Below are 17,112 nucleotides of genomic sequence, written 5' to 3'. Positions count from 1 at the left end.
CCCTCTTTCCCTGCATTTTGTTCTGGCCCACAGAGAAACAACCCCATCGATGGGGAAAGTGAAACTCTGCTCTGTTTTTCTTTCCAAATGTAGTCCTTCAATTTTATTTTATTTATTTTTTTGCAGACATTTAATGTAAGGTATATATTATTGCAGTACGTATCATAATCATTTAACTGAAAATGTATTTTTTGTTATTATTATTATTATTATTATTCTAGTGCCACCATCACCTTGTATTTCTGCATGGATTTAAGTTTAACTTAACTTTTATAAGTTTTTTTTTTGTTTGTTTGTTTTTTTGAAGATTTTAATACTTTTATCTAGCAAGGATACATTTAGTTGATCAAACAAACCAGTAAAACTGTATCACAGTAAAAATATGAAGCAGAATGGTTTTTTAATACTGAAAAATAAGAAGAAATGTTTTTGAGCACCAAATCAACATATAAGAATAACTTCTGAAAGAAAACTGGAGTAATGGCTGCTGAAAAGTCAAAAAATGGAGACATTACTAAATTGTAAAATAGTCTCTTTAATCTATTCTCTGGAGATTTTCATCAAGAGGTTAGCAGAGTGGGGTGTTTTCCTTTGGAGATGTCCAGTTGAGTGGGAGAGGGGGGGGAAGTACGCAAAAGGGCAGAAACGGGCCACACGGTTCCCACACTATGATGCAATGAGTCAGTGGCAGGGGCAAAGGGATCTTCACAGATTTACTGGAGTCCATAATGAATAACAGACAAAAAAACACAACAGTGTCTCAAGATTATCTTCTTTCTCTCTCTTTTTTTGAGCTGAAATGCCACATGCAGCTCATGCTCCCACTAAAGCAAAATATGTCTGTGACAACACATAACAACATCAACTTCACAGGTACATAACATTTGTCAAACATTCACACTAAGTGGCTACATTTAAAATATAATTTGAATATGAATTATGGCAAATATATTACTTTTAGATATATTTATGTGTTAGAATATGAGTCAAACAAATAACAATGAATGTAGCATCCCTATAATATTTCTATAAATAATAATAATGTTTATTATTATTAACAATTAATTATTATTATTATTATTATTATTATTATTATTATTAACCATAATAATTGTCACTATTTTAGTGTCTATACTAAATATTCTTGGTAAGCTGCCTAGCCAAAAACATTAGAGGACCGGAACTAATGGTAATAATAATAATAACAGAAAACAATAAGACTAACAACAACAATAAGAATAATATAAGAATATGGTTAGAATATAATATAAATATATGTTAGTGTCACAAACTACCTGTTTTGGTTTAGTTTTTATTTGTTTTGAACTATGGCCTGTTTTCCTTTGCTCAAGTTTCCCACTGCTTGTTTGTTACTATGGTTTCTAATTAACAAGTCATCACCTGTTTTTCATTTGAGTTCTATCGCCCTGTGTATTTAAGTTCCTTCTTTTCATTCAGTTGTTGTCTGGTATTGTTTGTGGACATGCTCTTGCCTTCTCGTATTTGGATTCCGCAGTTTGTTTTATTAAAGAAACTTTTGTTTGTGGAAACCTGTTTGAGCCTTTTTCTTCTGAATGGGATTGTGACAGTTAGAATATAAGGGTCAAACAAATAACAATGAATGTAACTCTCCTATAATATTTCTCTATAATATTTCTGTTAAAATAATAATAATGATGATAATAATATATAATTATATATAATACTTATTATTATTTATAGAAATAGATAACATTTACTGATATTTGTTTGACCTTCACATTCTAGTCAGCTTATCATTTAAACATAAAACAGAGTTAGATTTGTTGAAATGTGGGCCAAACTCTTGATACTTTGATGTGAGACAAGATGGTTTAAATAGAAGTCCTTCATGCAATGTGTGTGACAGCACTTGTCCTGTGCCAGTGTGGCTGAATGGGGCTGTCCACAACCCCTTACATTCAATTAGACAGAAACAAGTGTGCTTTGTGCAGCCTGTGCTAACGGCCAACCCATTGCCTTCCTGTTCACAGTGAACACACAGCAGACACAAACTCTTGAAAGTTCTTTATCACTCAAACCCTCACACCTTCCATGATCATGACCTGACTATCAAGCTTGAAGAGAAAAGAGAGGAACCAATAGGCTTGTTGAAGCTTTGAAATGTGTTGACGCGTTTGATGAGTTGATTAACTGATTTTATGATATATTTTATGAGAGCTAACAAGCTAACTTTATCTTTTATATGTGTGGATCACTCTTCCATACCATTTTAAAACAAATTGATATGTTGCATCATATTTTAACAATGTGGACCTTAGCATTAGTAATTTTTTCTTTGCATACCTACTTGCGTGTGCCTTAAATGCAGTCTTAATTAGTAGCGAGTGTAGAGTTGTTGAAATGGACAATGGAAGGCAGGTCTGTGTCTCTGTGTGTAGCTGAGAAAGATTCCAGTCACATAGTGTATGTGGGCGGGAGAATCAATCTCTTATTGCTTCCTCCTCGACTACTGATGCTGACAGAAGGAAGCAAGCAGTAGAAAACCTAAGGAGTCAAGGGCCAAAATTCTAACTGTTCACTCCCACTCAGAGCAAAACTGTGTTCGAGAGAATAACAGACCTATCATACATTTTAGACAGAGTAACAATTGTTATTTTAACTTGGAGATAATTTGTCCAAAGTTTGACATTTTCCAGATTTTTTTTATATGATTGTTTGTTTCAGAGGCTATTACATGTGTAATTTATTAGCAACATTCTACAGTTTTATTAATTATAGTTTGCAGGGCAATGACCACATGGACCATTTCAGTCTAGAAGCTTTCTACCTAACCTTGCCCGATAAATCAAAATGGATACTGACATTTATTTTCATGGCTATTATGAAATCAAAGAACTATTTCCTGGGAGGCAAGGTGCCTGCTAGGAAAATGTTTATATAGAAAGAGATAGTGGCTGTTCTCCAGAAAAGCCAAGTTTCCTTGGCCTTTTCATTCCTGTAAGACTTAGTGAGAGGGACAAGGGGAAGACATAAAGCCACATAAATCATAGAAAGCTTGGTATCTTAAGGCACCTGTGAATGACTCAATATAAGCATCACTTAAGCCAAGCAGTAATAAATATGAGGTATATAAAATTCAGAAAATGTTTAAATTTCCTGTTACAATTTGAATTTGTCTCTTAAATATAAATACTTTTGGGGGGATGTTTAGGTATAGGGATGTGTTTATCATGTATAGACCTACATGCGATGAAACTCAGATCATATCTTTCCTTAAAAAGTTGTTTTGTTTCACATCAAGTGGGTCTCGAGGACTTACATGTTGAGACATTATCAGTCGAATACTAATTAAATAATAATGTCGGTAAATTTTTGATTTGTTATTACTGCTGTCACGCCTCTAAGTGTCAGTATTAACTCCAAGACGACCATCGATCAGCACAATGAATACATTTAGTAAATTTATAACTTCAAGAAGAAACTTTAAGAAGTCTTAAGAAAGATTTTGGCCCTTTTGACCTGAAGAATCATCATTGAAAAATGTACTTATGATAAAAACTTTATTTCGTTTTGTTTTAAGGCAGCATGAACCATATCCAAGTAAAGCAACAATCATACCAAAACATTACCATAATTATTGACAGAACACTAAATTGACATTCAGTTGTGGAGAAATTAATGAACCATCAAAACACATGACCAGTAGGCCTGAATGAGCAGTGTCTGTCACCTGCTTTTCACATAGTGCTGCAAATTCATTCTCGTCCCTGCTTGTTAGCCAGTGAACCACAACAAATCCTTGAAAGGACAGAGGTGACCATCTGGTATGACAGTGACAGGAACAAAGAAGACTTCATTAAATTACAACAGCAAATTCATATGCATTACTTAATTGCATTTATCAACTATTTCAGGAAACAAAGCCACTGGGGGATTTTGCAACACTGGGTGTTGCAGCAGACTGAATTGGGGTCATGACTTTTAGAGTCTCTGCTGGGGATTTCTGTATAAAACAGCTTTACTGGCAGAAATAGAGAAAGATAGGCCGAGCGTTGCGGTGTATTTCAGCCTGTGCCAGCGGCTGAGCTTGTCATTAATCTCCATGCGGTGCGTGAGACTGTATGTCACTCGCTTCACTGACAGGGAAGATGGAGCATGGGACTAATTAAATGCAGTACACACTGAACATATGGATAAGCTTACAAGGGAAATTGATAAGTAGTGTTAACATACCAGGCTTCCCAAAATCACTGTGATTTCATAACACAGTGGAATGTGAGGAGTTTGATTGATGGAAAACAAAGAACTCCCCCAACAGCTGCTTTACCCATTAAGAACACTAGATAGTAAAAGCACAGAGATTCTGAGCCTTGAGTGGTTGAAAAGATAAGATTGTACTGATATTAAATTCACGTTAGGATGAAAATAACATCATGTACTCATCATTGTGTGTTGGTACAATTTTTGTAATTGTTTTTGAAATAAGTCTCTTAAGGCTCACCAAGGTTTGCGTTATTTTATCAAAAATACATTACAAATAGTATATATATATTATTATTTTTTTTTTGTCAATTGTCCATTTTAAAAATGATTTTTTTCTCATTTGATGCTTGAAACATTTTTATCAATATTAAAAATAGCTGTCATACTCAATTTGAGATGATTTTTTACAATAACAGCATTTTAATTTAATATATTTTCTATAATAAATGCATTTACTTACTGACCCCAGACTTTTGAATGGCAGCTTTATAAAGTATGAAACAAAAAAGCGCATTAATGCTTCTTCATACAATCTGTCAACAAGCTATTACTACCCTAGTGTAATTTTTGATGTGTAATATCATCAACAGACTACAGATTTATTTATAAATGCATTTCAGTTGTCTGCTGTTGGGAGAAACATGAATGCAATTTGTTAATCACCACTAATTTGTGGTTTTAGTAAAAAACCATCAAAGCTCTCCATGGAAATTTCTTTAATGAGAGGTTTTATGCCCCTGTGCAGCTTTCAAGATCATTAATGATTACAACAGCAATTTTGCTCTATTTTTAAACAAACAGCACTGTCTTCCTGTTTAAGTGTTAAGATTTCCACCTCATTAATGTTCCAGATCTGATGCATTTTAACTAAACCTGCTGTGCTTCTATTCAAAGCCATCCAAACCCCAGAAAAGTGCAAGAGTGGACCAGAATAATTCAGCTGATGTTAATTTAATCACTCCAAGTAATGCTTCATTAATAGTCCTGCTGTTAAATATTGCATAGTGTAAAAGAAATGACATTTCAAAGCATAAAGTGTAATAGCTATGTATTTAAGGATTACTGTGTGCAGATTTGTAGTCCTGAAACACCACCAAAACATCTGAACCCAGAAGCAGGTTTGATACGCCACCTTCTGGATAACTTTTTAAAGACCTAAAGATCATATAAACCTGACATAATATAATAAACCAAACCAACAATCGTATTGATCCTGAAAGATCATTTCGCAAATTCAGCTGCACTTTCACGTTTTTAATGCTTTTATCTTCATAAGAAAGGTAACACTGCATACGTTTTTTACAGACAGCATACAAAATAATATTTGTCTATATCTTGAAAAGTACAAGTAATAATTAATATTAATAATTTTAATAGAATAACAGCACAAGGGACAATGACAACTGCAACAAAAGTGGATATAAAAAAAAGTGACATTTTAAGTAAATAACTTTAAAGAATCAGGTAACAGAAACAAAATCAGCCAAATTTCCATTCTACTGTACGTCAAAAAACACTTACAGTAAGTGCTATTTGTTTTAAGCTTTATAAAACACATTAAAAAGCAGGGAGTATTTTTATTTCCTTCAAGGAAAAGTACTATAAAATAAGTTACAGTACAGTGAATTTGTCTAAACTGACTTTGTTCCCGTCTTCCAGCCTTAAGTAAGCGTAGACATCGAAATATCAGAAGTACATCATACAGGAGTAAAAAGATGCTTTGTTCTTTTATAAAACAATTATTTCCTCCTTTAAACGAGCAGGAAAAGTTGCCAAGATGTCAATAATTATATAAAATATAAGTGTACGTGTTCATTAGTACTACCACACACACACACTCACAATCACGCACAACCACACACACGCTTGTTTTGTACAGCTTTCTGTTGTTCGAATGTTGCATATCAAATAACTTTTAATCTTTGTGCTGAAATAACTACGTTTTTGTTCTAATTACTTCATGGGCATGAATACAAAAAACAAAACAGACTTCTTCATAACTGATAGCGTGGCCTAGGGGGCGCTCACACGTCGTCGGCTGGCAGAGGCGGGATGTTGAATCTTGGTCTAGTAAAGAAAGCCATCTTCTCTCTGCATCAGGAAAGATTAATACATTAAGCATTTTTCAGAAACGTGGTGACAAGATCGCTATGTGCTTTGTGGCCGATTAAGAGACAACTCACTTGAACGTCTGCACAGGGAGGGGCTCTTTGTGGCTTTGGCCCCTCATTTGCAAAACCTCTTTTGAGGCCTTCCGCATCCTCCTCTCAGCAGCCTCCTCCTGCCTCTGCTCCTGTCTAGTCTGCTTGGTCTGCGAGAGAGAATCATAAAAGTCTGATTTCAAACAGAATTTATGATTCACAGTGTCTCAATCATAGCTTTAAAAGCATGTTTAAGACTATTTGCATGTTTTCTCCTAAGAAGTCTGCTAAATTGGTGTTCTACCACCCTGATTTGCAAAGCAAAATTTAGAAAATGGTCAAATTACAAAACCCCACATGCAATAGTTTAATTTTATATCATTTATAATCAATTATTAATAATTCATATAAATAAATGGTAACACACTACATTATGTACAATGTGAATATAAGGTAATTAAATGTTAATTTATAATATTCTATTGTTCATGCTCTTTCATAATATAATAACTAAGGTTAAATTATTATAATGTTGGGGTCAAGAAGCTTTTCTACACTTTTTTTTTTTTTTTTTTTTAATAAATTAATACTTATTTAGCAAGGCTGCACTAAATTAACCTAAAGTGACAGTAAAGAAATATTTCTTGTCAATTTTCTAATCTTGTACAACAACAACAAAAAAAACTAATGTGTGTTAAAAATTCATATTTGTCATTAGGAATAAATTACATGGAAAACAGTTATTTTAAATCGTAATAATATTTTGCAATATTACTGTTTTTAATGTATATTTTAATGTCTTTTGAATGGTAGTGTTAAATGAAAGTTAACATTTTACAGTAGATTAGAGTAATTAAGCAATTAAGCAACTCATATTAATTTATAACAACACACTTGTTCTTTGTTAATTGATGTTAATTCATAATATAGTAATAGCTAAATTTATACAATTTGCAAATGCATGTAGAAATGAACCTAGATGTCAGCTAAAGTGTTACCAAATTAATAAAAACTTAAATCTGTGAATTTAAAAAGTGTCAGAGTGAATACATTAAAGTAATAGTTCACCCAAAAATGATCATTTTGTCATCATTTAAACAATTTCATGTAATTCCAAACCTGTATTAGTTTCTTTCTTATGTTCAACACAGATATTTTGAAGATTTCTGAACAATCAAACAGTTGTTGGTCCCCACTGACTTTCATAGTAGGGAAAGAAATACTATGGAAGTCAATGGGGACCATTAACTGTTTGATTACTAGCAATGTTCAAAATATCTTCTTTTGTGTTCAACATAAGAAAGAAAATCACACAGGTTTGGAACGACATGAGGGTGAGTAAATGATAATACATTTTTCATTTTTTGGTGAACTATCCCTTTAAAGAAATGTAAATGGGCAGTACCTGTCTCTGGGCTTCACGTAGCAGGTTTCGGAAATGCTCATCCCGCAGAGCCCAATGAGGAAGGTCCGCAGGGCCACGGGGCCCCTGCATGGGCTCCTCCAGCCGCAGTTTGAGCTCCCGCAGTGCGGCCAGCTCCTCGCTCAGCTGCCTCTGTCGTGTACGGCAGGCCTGGAGGTCCAGCTCCAGGTCCAGAGAGGTCCGTGTGGGCTGCTCAGCCAGAGACGAGCGGTGGGACTGCTGCGGTCACATGACATGGACACATAAGTACATTTCCACAGCAAAAGATAAATAATAATAAAATATTCCAACCTGTTTATATCGCAGGGTTCGTCGCTCTAGAGTGTTTCTGATGAAGGGGGATTTCTTTGGTAGAGTAGAGCTATCACTGTCACTTCTGTACAACTGTAAAGAAAGGAAAACATCATGTGAAGGTGTTTTTTATTGATGCAAAATCATCCATCATTATCATTTATTTTGTTCTGATCATATAATCTGCTTTGAGCCTACTCATTTTTAATTTTAATTTACTAGATTAATAAATATATTGAATTAAGCCACAAAACGTTTTACATATTATTACACAACAATGTAGTAATGCAATATGCAGAACATTTTTGTGGCTTAATTTCATTACCGTGACTGTTGTGATCATGAAACATTATTACTGTGATATAACAGACTTTGGTCTTTTCTGCTTACCCTACAGACATACTGACTGCGCGCTCCAGGTGAAAAGGTCTGAGATCTGACTATTGTGCTGCTGCGCATGAACGGTGAGCTGTGACCCCAGCGTCCTGTCCTTTCTTTCGGCCGCATTCTCATTGGCTCTGGAAACACACCTTCTGTGTTGGTTGCCTTGTCCACCTAAAAACACACAAATTAAATGTGTTTAATGATCTATTTTAGAGTTCAGTGCTCTTCTGCAAAGCAAGTTTTTTTTTTTTAATTCAACAGTGATACATTCAATTGATCAAAAGTAACAGTAAAGACAACAAAAAAATTATACTTCAAATAAATGCTGTTTTGGATTTTCCAAAAAATGTTGTCAACACTTGTCAGCATTGATGAAAATAATCAGAAATTCTTGAGCATCAAATCACTAAATAGAATGAAAGAATGATTTTGGGAGAATGACATGACACTGAAGGCTGAAAAATTCAGCTTTGCCATAACAGGAATAGATCGCATTTTAAAATATATTAACATAGAATACAACTATTTATTTTTAATCAAACAAATTGAGCATTAAAGACTTACAATACAAAAAACTTACTGACCCAAAACTTTTGACCAGCAGTGAAAATCTCAAAAAAAAAAAAAAAAAAAAAAAAGTTTTTTTGATGATGTTAATTACAACAGAAAGTAATGTTTAAACATCCTGAGTGTGTAAGCAAAACATTTTTAGTAATTAATTATAAAAGAACCTTAACAGACAAACAAACCAGAGCGTTTAGGAGCAGAAATGTGTAGCTTGTATTTTTGTTAAAGAACTTCTTTTCAATTCCATAGAAGGAGAATTCATACAGTCGCTGTGACTTCACAGTACCTTTACTATTGGATTTCTCTCTGCAGGCTGGAGACAGCGTCTCCCAGAGGTCATGCAGATGCCTTCACCACAAAGACTCTCAGGACAGGGAACGACAAACGCTGTACTGTTACTGCAGCCGCTGTCCACTGACTCAGCCTGCCAACTCCTAAATCACACACAGCAGTTAGAACACACACACATCATCTGAAATGAGTGCACTTACAGGCATAAGCTGAAAGGTTTATTGGTTTATAGAAAGGCAGTGAGTGTGTGGACCTCTCAAAAACGGCTTCTCCTTGCTCTTTCTTCCTTTCCAGCTCCTCTTCACTCCTCTGTAACTCTTTCTTCATCTCCTCCAAACGAGTCACCACAGACACCTACACGAAAATAGGTAGATGTTATGTTTAATTTTGTGTGTGTGTGTTATTTTAACTAAATATTTCAAAGCAAATAAAAACCATTAATTTTGTAGATTGATTTCTCCTGTAAAGTATATGAAACTGTGGAACTATAAAAGCATTGTTGTGGAAATCTTTATAAACATTGGAATAAAATATTTTATTATATTTATATATGTCATCAGCTAAATAGAATTTTCCCCATTCAATATAAAAATCATCATCATCATCATCATCATCATTTTTATCAACAGTAATATATTTATTAAAAATAAAATTATACAAATTTAATGAATGAAGACTAAATAATGCTATTGCAATAACACTACTGAACTATAATATTAAAAAGAATATTATTAGATAAAATAAAATAAAATAAAATAAAAACAGTAAATTGCTAAATTTATATTCATGGTTGTCTCAATTTCTTTGCTTTAAAATGATAAATTATAGAGCCTTTCTTGTCAGAAATATCCTAGGAAAGTTTAAAGTCAATGAAATCAAACTTGACAATTCTAGTTTTTTTAAAGGAATTAAGCAGTGTTTATTATAAATGATTGATCTGTGCACATTATTATAATTTTTTCATTCATGTTTTGTTTTTAGATATCACATTTATAAATTATCCTCATCACAAATTTGAGAATATAGTTGGTGCTAGGGATGTGCAACAGTGATCGAGTACTCGGCTGTGACAGCAACAAACGATCATGAAAACAATGATTTTGGAAAAAAAAAAAATCTGATTGGTTATAGCAGCACTTTAGGCAGAACCCTGAGCTCTGATTGTTTATCTGGCCACAGTATAGACGTGAGAAGAGAGAGAAGCATGGCTTCAAAGTCATGTAGTGATGTCTGGGTTAGCTACATACATATCTGATTAATCTAATATAGGATGCGTTGGGATATTAACATTTATTAACATGCTGAACGCGCTGCATATTACCAGTGTTTCATGCTCAAATGCAATGCAGTTATTTGAGACTGTCATATTGCTTTTAGATGTTTCTTTTTTAAAAATACTGATGTTATAATAATGCAGCAGTGCTTTTTTCGTCATATTTGTTCAGCAGTAGGCATACTTTAATTGAATTTTTGTTTTGACTTTGTATGGCTTCAAAAATGTGCAGATGAAAATACAGCACAAATCTGCCAAAAACATAGCATTATAATGAGAACTTTATAGAATGTGAAATCTATAGTAAATTCTGTCTGCTTTCCTTGCCCATGTTTCAGTGCGCTGTTATTAAAGCGCAACACGGTGTGCATAGGGACTTTCCAAAAATCCCTGGAAGATTCCCAAAAATCCTGGAAAGTTTCCAAAATTTCTGGAATGTTTACAAAATTTGGCACCTTTTGGCAACCCTAATAGTGCGTAACTGGCATTTGCATCCTTTTGTGCAGATACAAGCTGTAATGTTACGTCTATGTTATGTATCTAAGTTTTCTGATTAATATCAAGAATATGTCATAGAACGGGCTTCAGTTTATTGCCATAAAGTCACTCAACTTCACCTCAGGCAGCTATTCCTTTTTAGATTTTTAGCTTCTTTTTTAATAACATTGCTGCATCATAATCACAAACTAACAGTGTTCTAATCATGTGTTCATGTTTTCATAGACAGGTTTTCATGTCATATTTTTATTTTGTCATATTTTTATTTTTAACATTCATTGTCATACCAGTCTTCAGATATCTTCATTATTAGAATTTGGGCATTTTTGACAATCTATTGTTGGTGCATATTACATATTCAAATGCATGTTATGAGCGACCCGTTTGTTTAGAGCAGCAAATCATGGTCATGAACAAATTCTCTGCATGTCACAAACAACATGAGGATGAGTAACTATTCCTTTAAAGCACAATGGCAGTTGAGGTTCAGCAAGGGAAATGAATGTAATTACTGTTCATTAAAGAGAGAGATCTTTAGTGGATCTTCAGTAATCTCTAATAACGCTTTAGCCAGAGGAAGGAAAGTCTCCAGTGATCTCACCTCAAGCTTGCCTTCGTTCTCCTCTTCATCCATGATGCGGCTGGGTTGACTGAGGAGGCTGTGCTCAGGCCTGTGGTTCTCTGTGTTGTGGATATGCACTTTAAGCCACTGGAAGATCATTTCAGTGCTGCCTGCACAGTCTGTCAGCGAGACCTGCGCAGAGCCCTGTGCCACAAACAGATACGGGTCAGTTTACCATCTGACAGCAAACAAGCATGAACCACAAAAACACTAAAGCTAAGTCATAAAACACGTTTTAACAACTTTAAATGCTCTTTTTGCATGCAGTGCGGTCCAAACTAGCCCTAATTTGTATTTGCATACAAAATGTTTCATTGCTAAACAGGTTAATAAAGAACTGAGTGAATTTTAGTCTAACCAGTAGCTCCTCCTGGGTGAGGGGTCCTACAGCGCAGAGGTTTAACTGTAACGCATGGGCCCCGGGGCCTCCAGCGCTCAGAGGGATTCGGAAGCCCTCATTAAAGCTGAGAAGAGGTTGAGGCTCCTGGACCTTACAGCAGTAATATGTGCAGGGCCGACTGGAGTCCACCGGGAGAACATGAACCTTCACAAATCTGAGAGAGATAAACAAGGACAAAGCGCTACTCGTGAACTTGATTGTGTACATGTCCATAATTTGTTCCTGCAGAGGATATCACAGTAGTAGAAGAGGATGAATGTTTTAATGGAAAGCTGATGGGACTACTTACACTTTGCATCCATCTCTAATGGCGGCCTTGCTTAAATTTCTCATCTGAAGGACATGCAGCAGCAAAAACATGCCATTCGAATCATATCTGTAAAAGAATAGCCCAGAGGGAATTAATAAGCAGACTGATGGTTCATAGTGACTTGGTACTGTTTGTTATGATGAGAAATGAGACGCAGGTCAGAGTATGAGAGCGTGTGGTGCTTACAGAAGACCAATCTGAATCTGAACTGGATCTGGGACTTGGACATCTTGAGTAAAACTGACTTCTTCTGATTCCTCTGTCCTACTGGAAAAAGACATTCAGACATTTATGAATAATTATAACACAAAAACAACTATTAAAGTATATATACTACCATTCAAATGTTTGGGGCTTGTAAAATTTTTTTCTCTTTTTGAAAGAAGTCTCTTATGCTCAGCAAGGCTGCATTTATTTGATCAAAAATGCAGTGAAACAGTAATACTGTGAAATATTACAACTTCAAATAAATATTTTCTATTTAAATATATTTTAAAATGTAATTTTTTTTGTGATGCAAAGCTGCATTTTCAGCAGTCTTCAGTGTCACATGATCCTTCAGAAATCATTCTGTTATGCTGATTTGGTGGTCAAGAAACATTTCTTATTATTTTCATTGTTAAAAACAGTTGTGGTGCTTAGTATTTTTGTGGATACTTGATACATTGTTTCAGGATTTCGATGAACAAAGTTCAAAATCATTTATTTCAAATAGAAATATTTAGCAACAGTGTAAAACACTTTACTTTCCCTTGTAAGCAATGCATCGTTGCTGAATAAAAGTATTAATTCTTTAAAAAAATCTTGCTGACCTCAATCTTTTGAACAGTAGTCCATATTTTTTCTATATTTTACAATTGTGTACAGGATGTAAGATATCTGACACATTCCAGAGAAGGTACAGGCCAATGGCATGATTATTAAAATATTATTTGTAAATTAATGTTATTTTTACGTTATTGCCAAAAATCGGGGGATTATGATGATATAATGAGTATTATTGTACAAAGACTAATTTTATAGTTTTAAAAAAAAAAAAATAATATAATATATTTTTTCCTTATAGGTTTGGAACAACATAAAAGGTGAGTGAATGGAAGACAGAGTCATTTTATTTTTGGTGAATTATCCCTTTTAAAGTCTATATCTTTATTGCCGAATCTTCTCTCACCTTCTGCTCCAGGCTTCAAACACCCCACTGTCTGTTGCTAAAACATCTTCATTTACTCCTGCAGACACTCGTCTGGCTCTTCTGCTGGTCCTACTTGCACTTTTACAGCGCAGGGTCACTCCTACACAGAGACATAAATACGCACACAAAAAAAAAGGACATGCAAACCATTTTTAACATCAGAACAGTGTGATAAAATGTTTAAAGCTGTTTTTTTTTTCTGTCCTTAAAAATGAACTAAATGGCTTAACAGGCCAATTATGAAAAATCTGAGATTAACTGCAATTACATATTTTAAATCGACTGATCTGTCAGTTACAATTTCCATGTTGCTATTCATCACCTGTTGAGCTGTGTGTTCCTTGAAGAACTCCATCTCTATGGCTCTTCCCCTCCAAGAGGTGTGCAGGGGCTGTGATTCCCACTTCCCCTTCCCCTGGAAGAGTAGTGTGCTGCTGGGATTGAGTCTGATTCCGTAGTCCTTCAGCCAGCAGACCCCTGCTGGCCACCTCCATGTACTCCTCTGTCATCTGGGCCAGAGGGCAGTCCTGTGGGGCCGAGTGGTAGGGGGTGTCCATGGGGGAGCTGGGCGGTGAGAGCGAGGAAAGCGAGGACCGAGAGGAGAGAGATGTGAGAGACTGTGGAGTGTCATGGGACCGTTTTGGCCCGAAGGCTGAACCGTCCCTGGTGTGGGTCTCCAAGGGGAGAAGGTAGCGGAAAGAGGGGTCCAGAACATCAGAGCTGCCTTCTGTACGCTCATACTGGGGCAGGCCATAGATGTCGGTGAAGCTGACGGAGCTGAGAGAACCACGGCTGGATGCCAAAGAGCCACGACTGGAGGCTAAAGAGCCACGGCTACTGCTGGATGACACCGTCAGATTACTGGCTGACAGGCTGGACACAGAGAGAGAAACGGTCATTTTGGGTTGATGTGGCTAGACATCCTACATAGGGCTGTCAATGATTAATCAGGATTAATCGTATCCAAAATAAAAGTTTATGTTTACATAATATATGTGTGTGTGTGCTGTGTATATTTATTACGTACATGGTATATTTATATATAATATTTATATTTACATAATCTAAAATATATATAAACACACACACACAAATACATTTTTAAAACATATACATGTATGCATTGTATTTATAAATACATAATAAATATACACAGCATACACACACATATATTATGTAAACACAAACTTTTATTTTGTATGCGATTAATTGTTTGACAGCCTTAATCCACAGCGCTCTCAACTGATTTAAAAACATCTAATCACATAACTGTTTATCCTGGTTGATTAAATCAGTCACCAGCAATCACTCTGTATACTGATCAATATTAGCCAAGAAAAACACCAACTGATAATAATTCATGACATTATTGCAGCAGATAAAAACAGGCTTCAGAAAAGAGGCTTCAAAAGTCAGAATGTTTATTTTATATTGGTGGCTTACAGTCAGAAGCAATCCATTCTTTCTTAAATTACTTAATTAAATATAAGTACATTTAACAGTTAATATGAATGAATAACAATTTAATATATATTAAACAATGTATTAATAAAATAATGTGTGTGTGTATATATATATATATATATATATATATATATATATATATATATATATATATAATTTAATTATTCACATGTACACACACACACAGTCAATGTGACATTCATTTATCACAATTAACTATATTTTAAATTATATTTGTTATTATTATTTATTGTTATAAATGATATTATTGTATTATATAATTTTGTTAACAGTTTATTATACTAAATTATGTGTGTCAAACTGGCAGCCCCAACCTTGATTTCTAGTTTGTATGATGGTGTTCAGGTGGTGTGTGTGATGTACCTCTTCAGCTGAGAGTGTAGATAGGTGGTGATACGGGTGGCTTCCTCAAGTTGCTTCATAAGTACATTCCTCTTCTCCTGCTGTAATATCCTATACAACATGCACACATTATGATACAGATTTGCCCCATTTCATTCATACAGACAGTTTTAACTTACAATTTGATGTCTGCTAGATGTCACAGAATCATAGATTAGATCACCAATGCAAAACTATTTGTTAATTGTTCAACTGTTCATTGTGAAAAACTGGAAATGATTTAAGCGCAGTCTGTGGAAGAAGACTATCGTAGTATAGGATTTATGGAATTTATTTTCTCCATCATAAGAAAATATCATTCTACCATTTTATGGCTACTAATATCACAAGGAAAATTTATCAATATCCGTAACATAACAAAAACAAAAAAAAACATGCAGGTGGGATATGGAAGCTGATATGTATACTGACGTAATATAACAAAACGACCCATATATGTCTGAGCTGAGGTCTCAAATATAAGAATGAGCAGATCAGAGCTGGAACAAGCAGATCTGCATCGCTCAGTGAGGGCACCCTTATTTACCTCTGCGGGCATTTACAAAACTTTAACTGAACTATTTTGTTTGCAAGATTTCCTGATAACAAATACATAATTCTACCACCATGTTTTGAGTGGAGGTATATTATGTTTTTGGGACGTGCTTTTCTTTAAAGCCGTGCTAGTGCAACGTTTCTTTGGTCTAACTTGATCTACAGGACCTGCCAACTAGCCCCTCAGAATTCACAAAGTGAGAAACTACACATGCTAAACATCCACAAAATCTATCTAATAAATCTACTCTATTCCACAGACATGACTGTATGAAGAAATAAAGCAGACCTCTGATTGGCTCCCTGACTCTGGACACTCTGGGCTTTCTGGACCTCCTCCTCCAGCCTGTGTTTCTCCTCCTGCAGCTGGAGCAGCGTGTCTGGAGAGTGCTGCTGCTGGCTAAGTAGAGTGATCTCCTGGAGCAGAGCCTCCTTCTCACGCAGCAGCTGCAGACAGTCCCAATCCCGATCGGCCTCTGCACGTTCAGACCAGCTCTCATTGTCCAACTGGGCCAACTGATGCTGAATACCGGACATCCTGAGAGAGAGAGAGAGACAACAAGGGATCGATTTTAACATCTGTAAGCAGATACATGCGAGAGCAAATCAAATCAAAGACATGATGAAATAAGGAAAAGATGAGATGTATGTGTTCGAACATGCACTTCTATGATTAGTATTAAATCAATTCGGTCACACTTTATTTTAAGGTCCAATTCTCACTATTAACAAACCATTAACAAATGTCTTTTGCCTCAATAAACCACTGATTTGCTGCTTATTAATAGTTAGTAAAGTAGTTGGTAAGTTGAAGTATTGTGTAGAATTAGGCATGTAGAATTTTATAAGTAATAAACAGCCAATATGTTAATAATAGGCATGCTATTAAGCAACTAGTTAAGAGTGAGAAATGGTCCCTATACTAAAGTGACAAAAGACTTTTACACTGTTATAAAAAATCTTTTTTTTTTTTTTCTTCAATAAATGCTGCTCTTTTGAAAAAGCATTCAGAATTCTGAAAAAAAAAAAAAAAGTTTCACGGTTCCCACAATAT

The 17,112-nt window shown here is 34.9% G+C and overlaps 1 protein-coding gene across 3 annotated transcripts in view; it reads right to left on the bottom strand.

Moving 5' to 3' along the window:
• Positions 1–5,277: 5,277 nt before the first annotated feature.
• Positions 5,278–17,112, bottom strand: part of LOC109106322 (protein WWC3-like) — a 55,989-nt gene continuing 44,154 nt past the window's right edge. Inside the window, exons 9-23 of one of the 3 annotated variants that reach the window (XM_042725939.1) lie at positions 16,348–16,596; positions 15,486–15,575; positions 13,960–14,510; positions 13,617–13,737; positions 12,632–12,712; positions 12,425–12,511; positions 12,094–12,289; positions 11,715–11,879; positions 9,596–9,696; positions 9,338–9,485; positions 8,491–8,655; positions 8,101–8,193; positions 7,792–8,025; positions 6,429–6,556; positions 5,278–6,336 (exon numbers count right to left, since the gene is read on the bottom strand). In XM_042725939.1, coding sequence (XP_042581873.1) covers positions 6,270–6,336; positions 6,429–6,556; positions 7,792–8,025; positions 8,101–8,193; positions 8,491–8,655; positions 9,338–9,485; positions 9,596–9,696; positions 11,715–11,879; positions 12,094–12,289; positions 12,425–12,511; positions 12,632–12,712; positions 13,617–13,737; positions 13,960–14,510; positions 15,486–15,575; positions 16,348–16,596 — 2,476 coding nt within the window. In that variant the 3' untranslated portion in view covers positions 5,278–6,269. Of the gene's footprint in view, positions 6,337–6,428; positions 6,557–7,791; positions 8,029–8,100; positions 8,194–8,490; positions 8,656–9,337; positions 9,486–9,595; positions 9,697–11,714; positions 11,880–12,093; positions 12,290–12,424; positions 12,512–12,631; positions 12,713–13,616; positions 13,738–13,959; positions 14,511–15,485; positions 15,576–16,347; positions 16,597–17,112 lie in introns of all 3 variants that reach the window. The other 2 variants (XM_042725940.1, XM_042725937.1) reach the window with 2 other exon arrangements.

The sequence above is a fragment of the Cyprinus carpio genome, chromosome B6 (genome assembly GCF_018340385.1).
Source record: "Cyprinus carpio isolate SPL01 chromosome B6, ASM1834038v1, whole genome shotgun sequence".
NCBI lineage: Eukaryota > Metazoa > Chordata > Actinopteri > Cypriniformes > Cyprinidae > Cyprinus > Cyprinus carpio.
The sequence above is the reverse complement of the archived record's forward strand: the minus strand, read 5'-3'. Positions and strand labels throughout refer to the sequence as shown.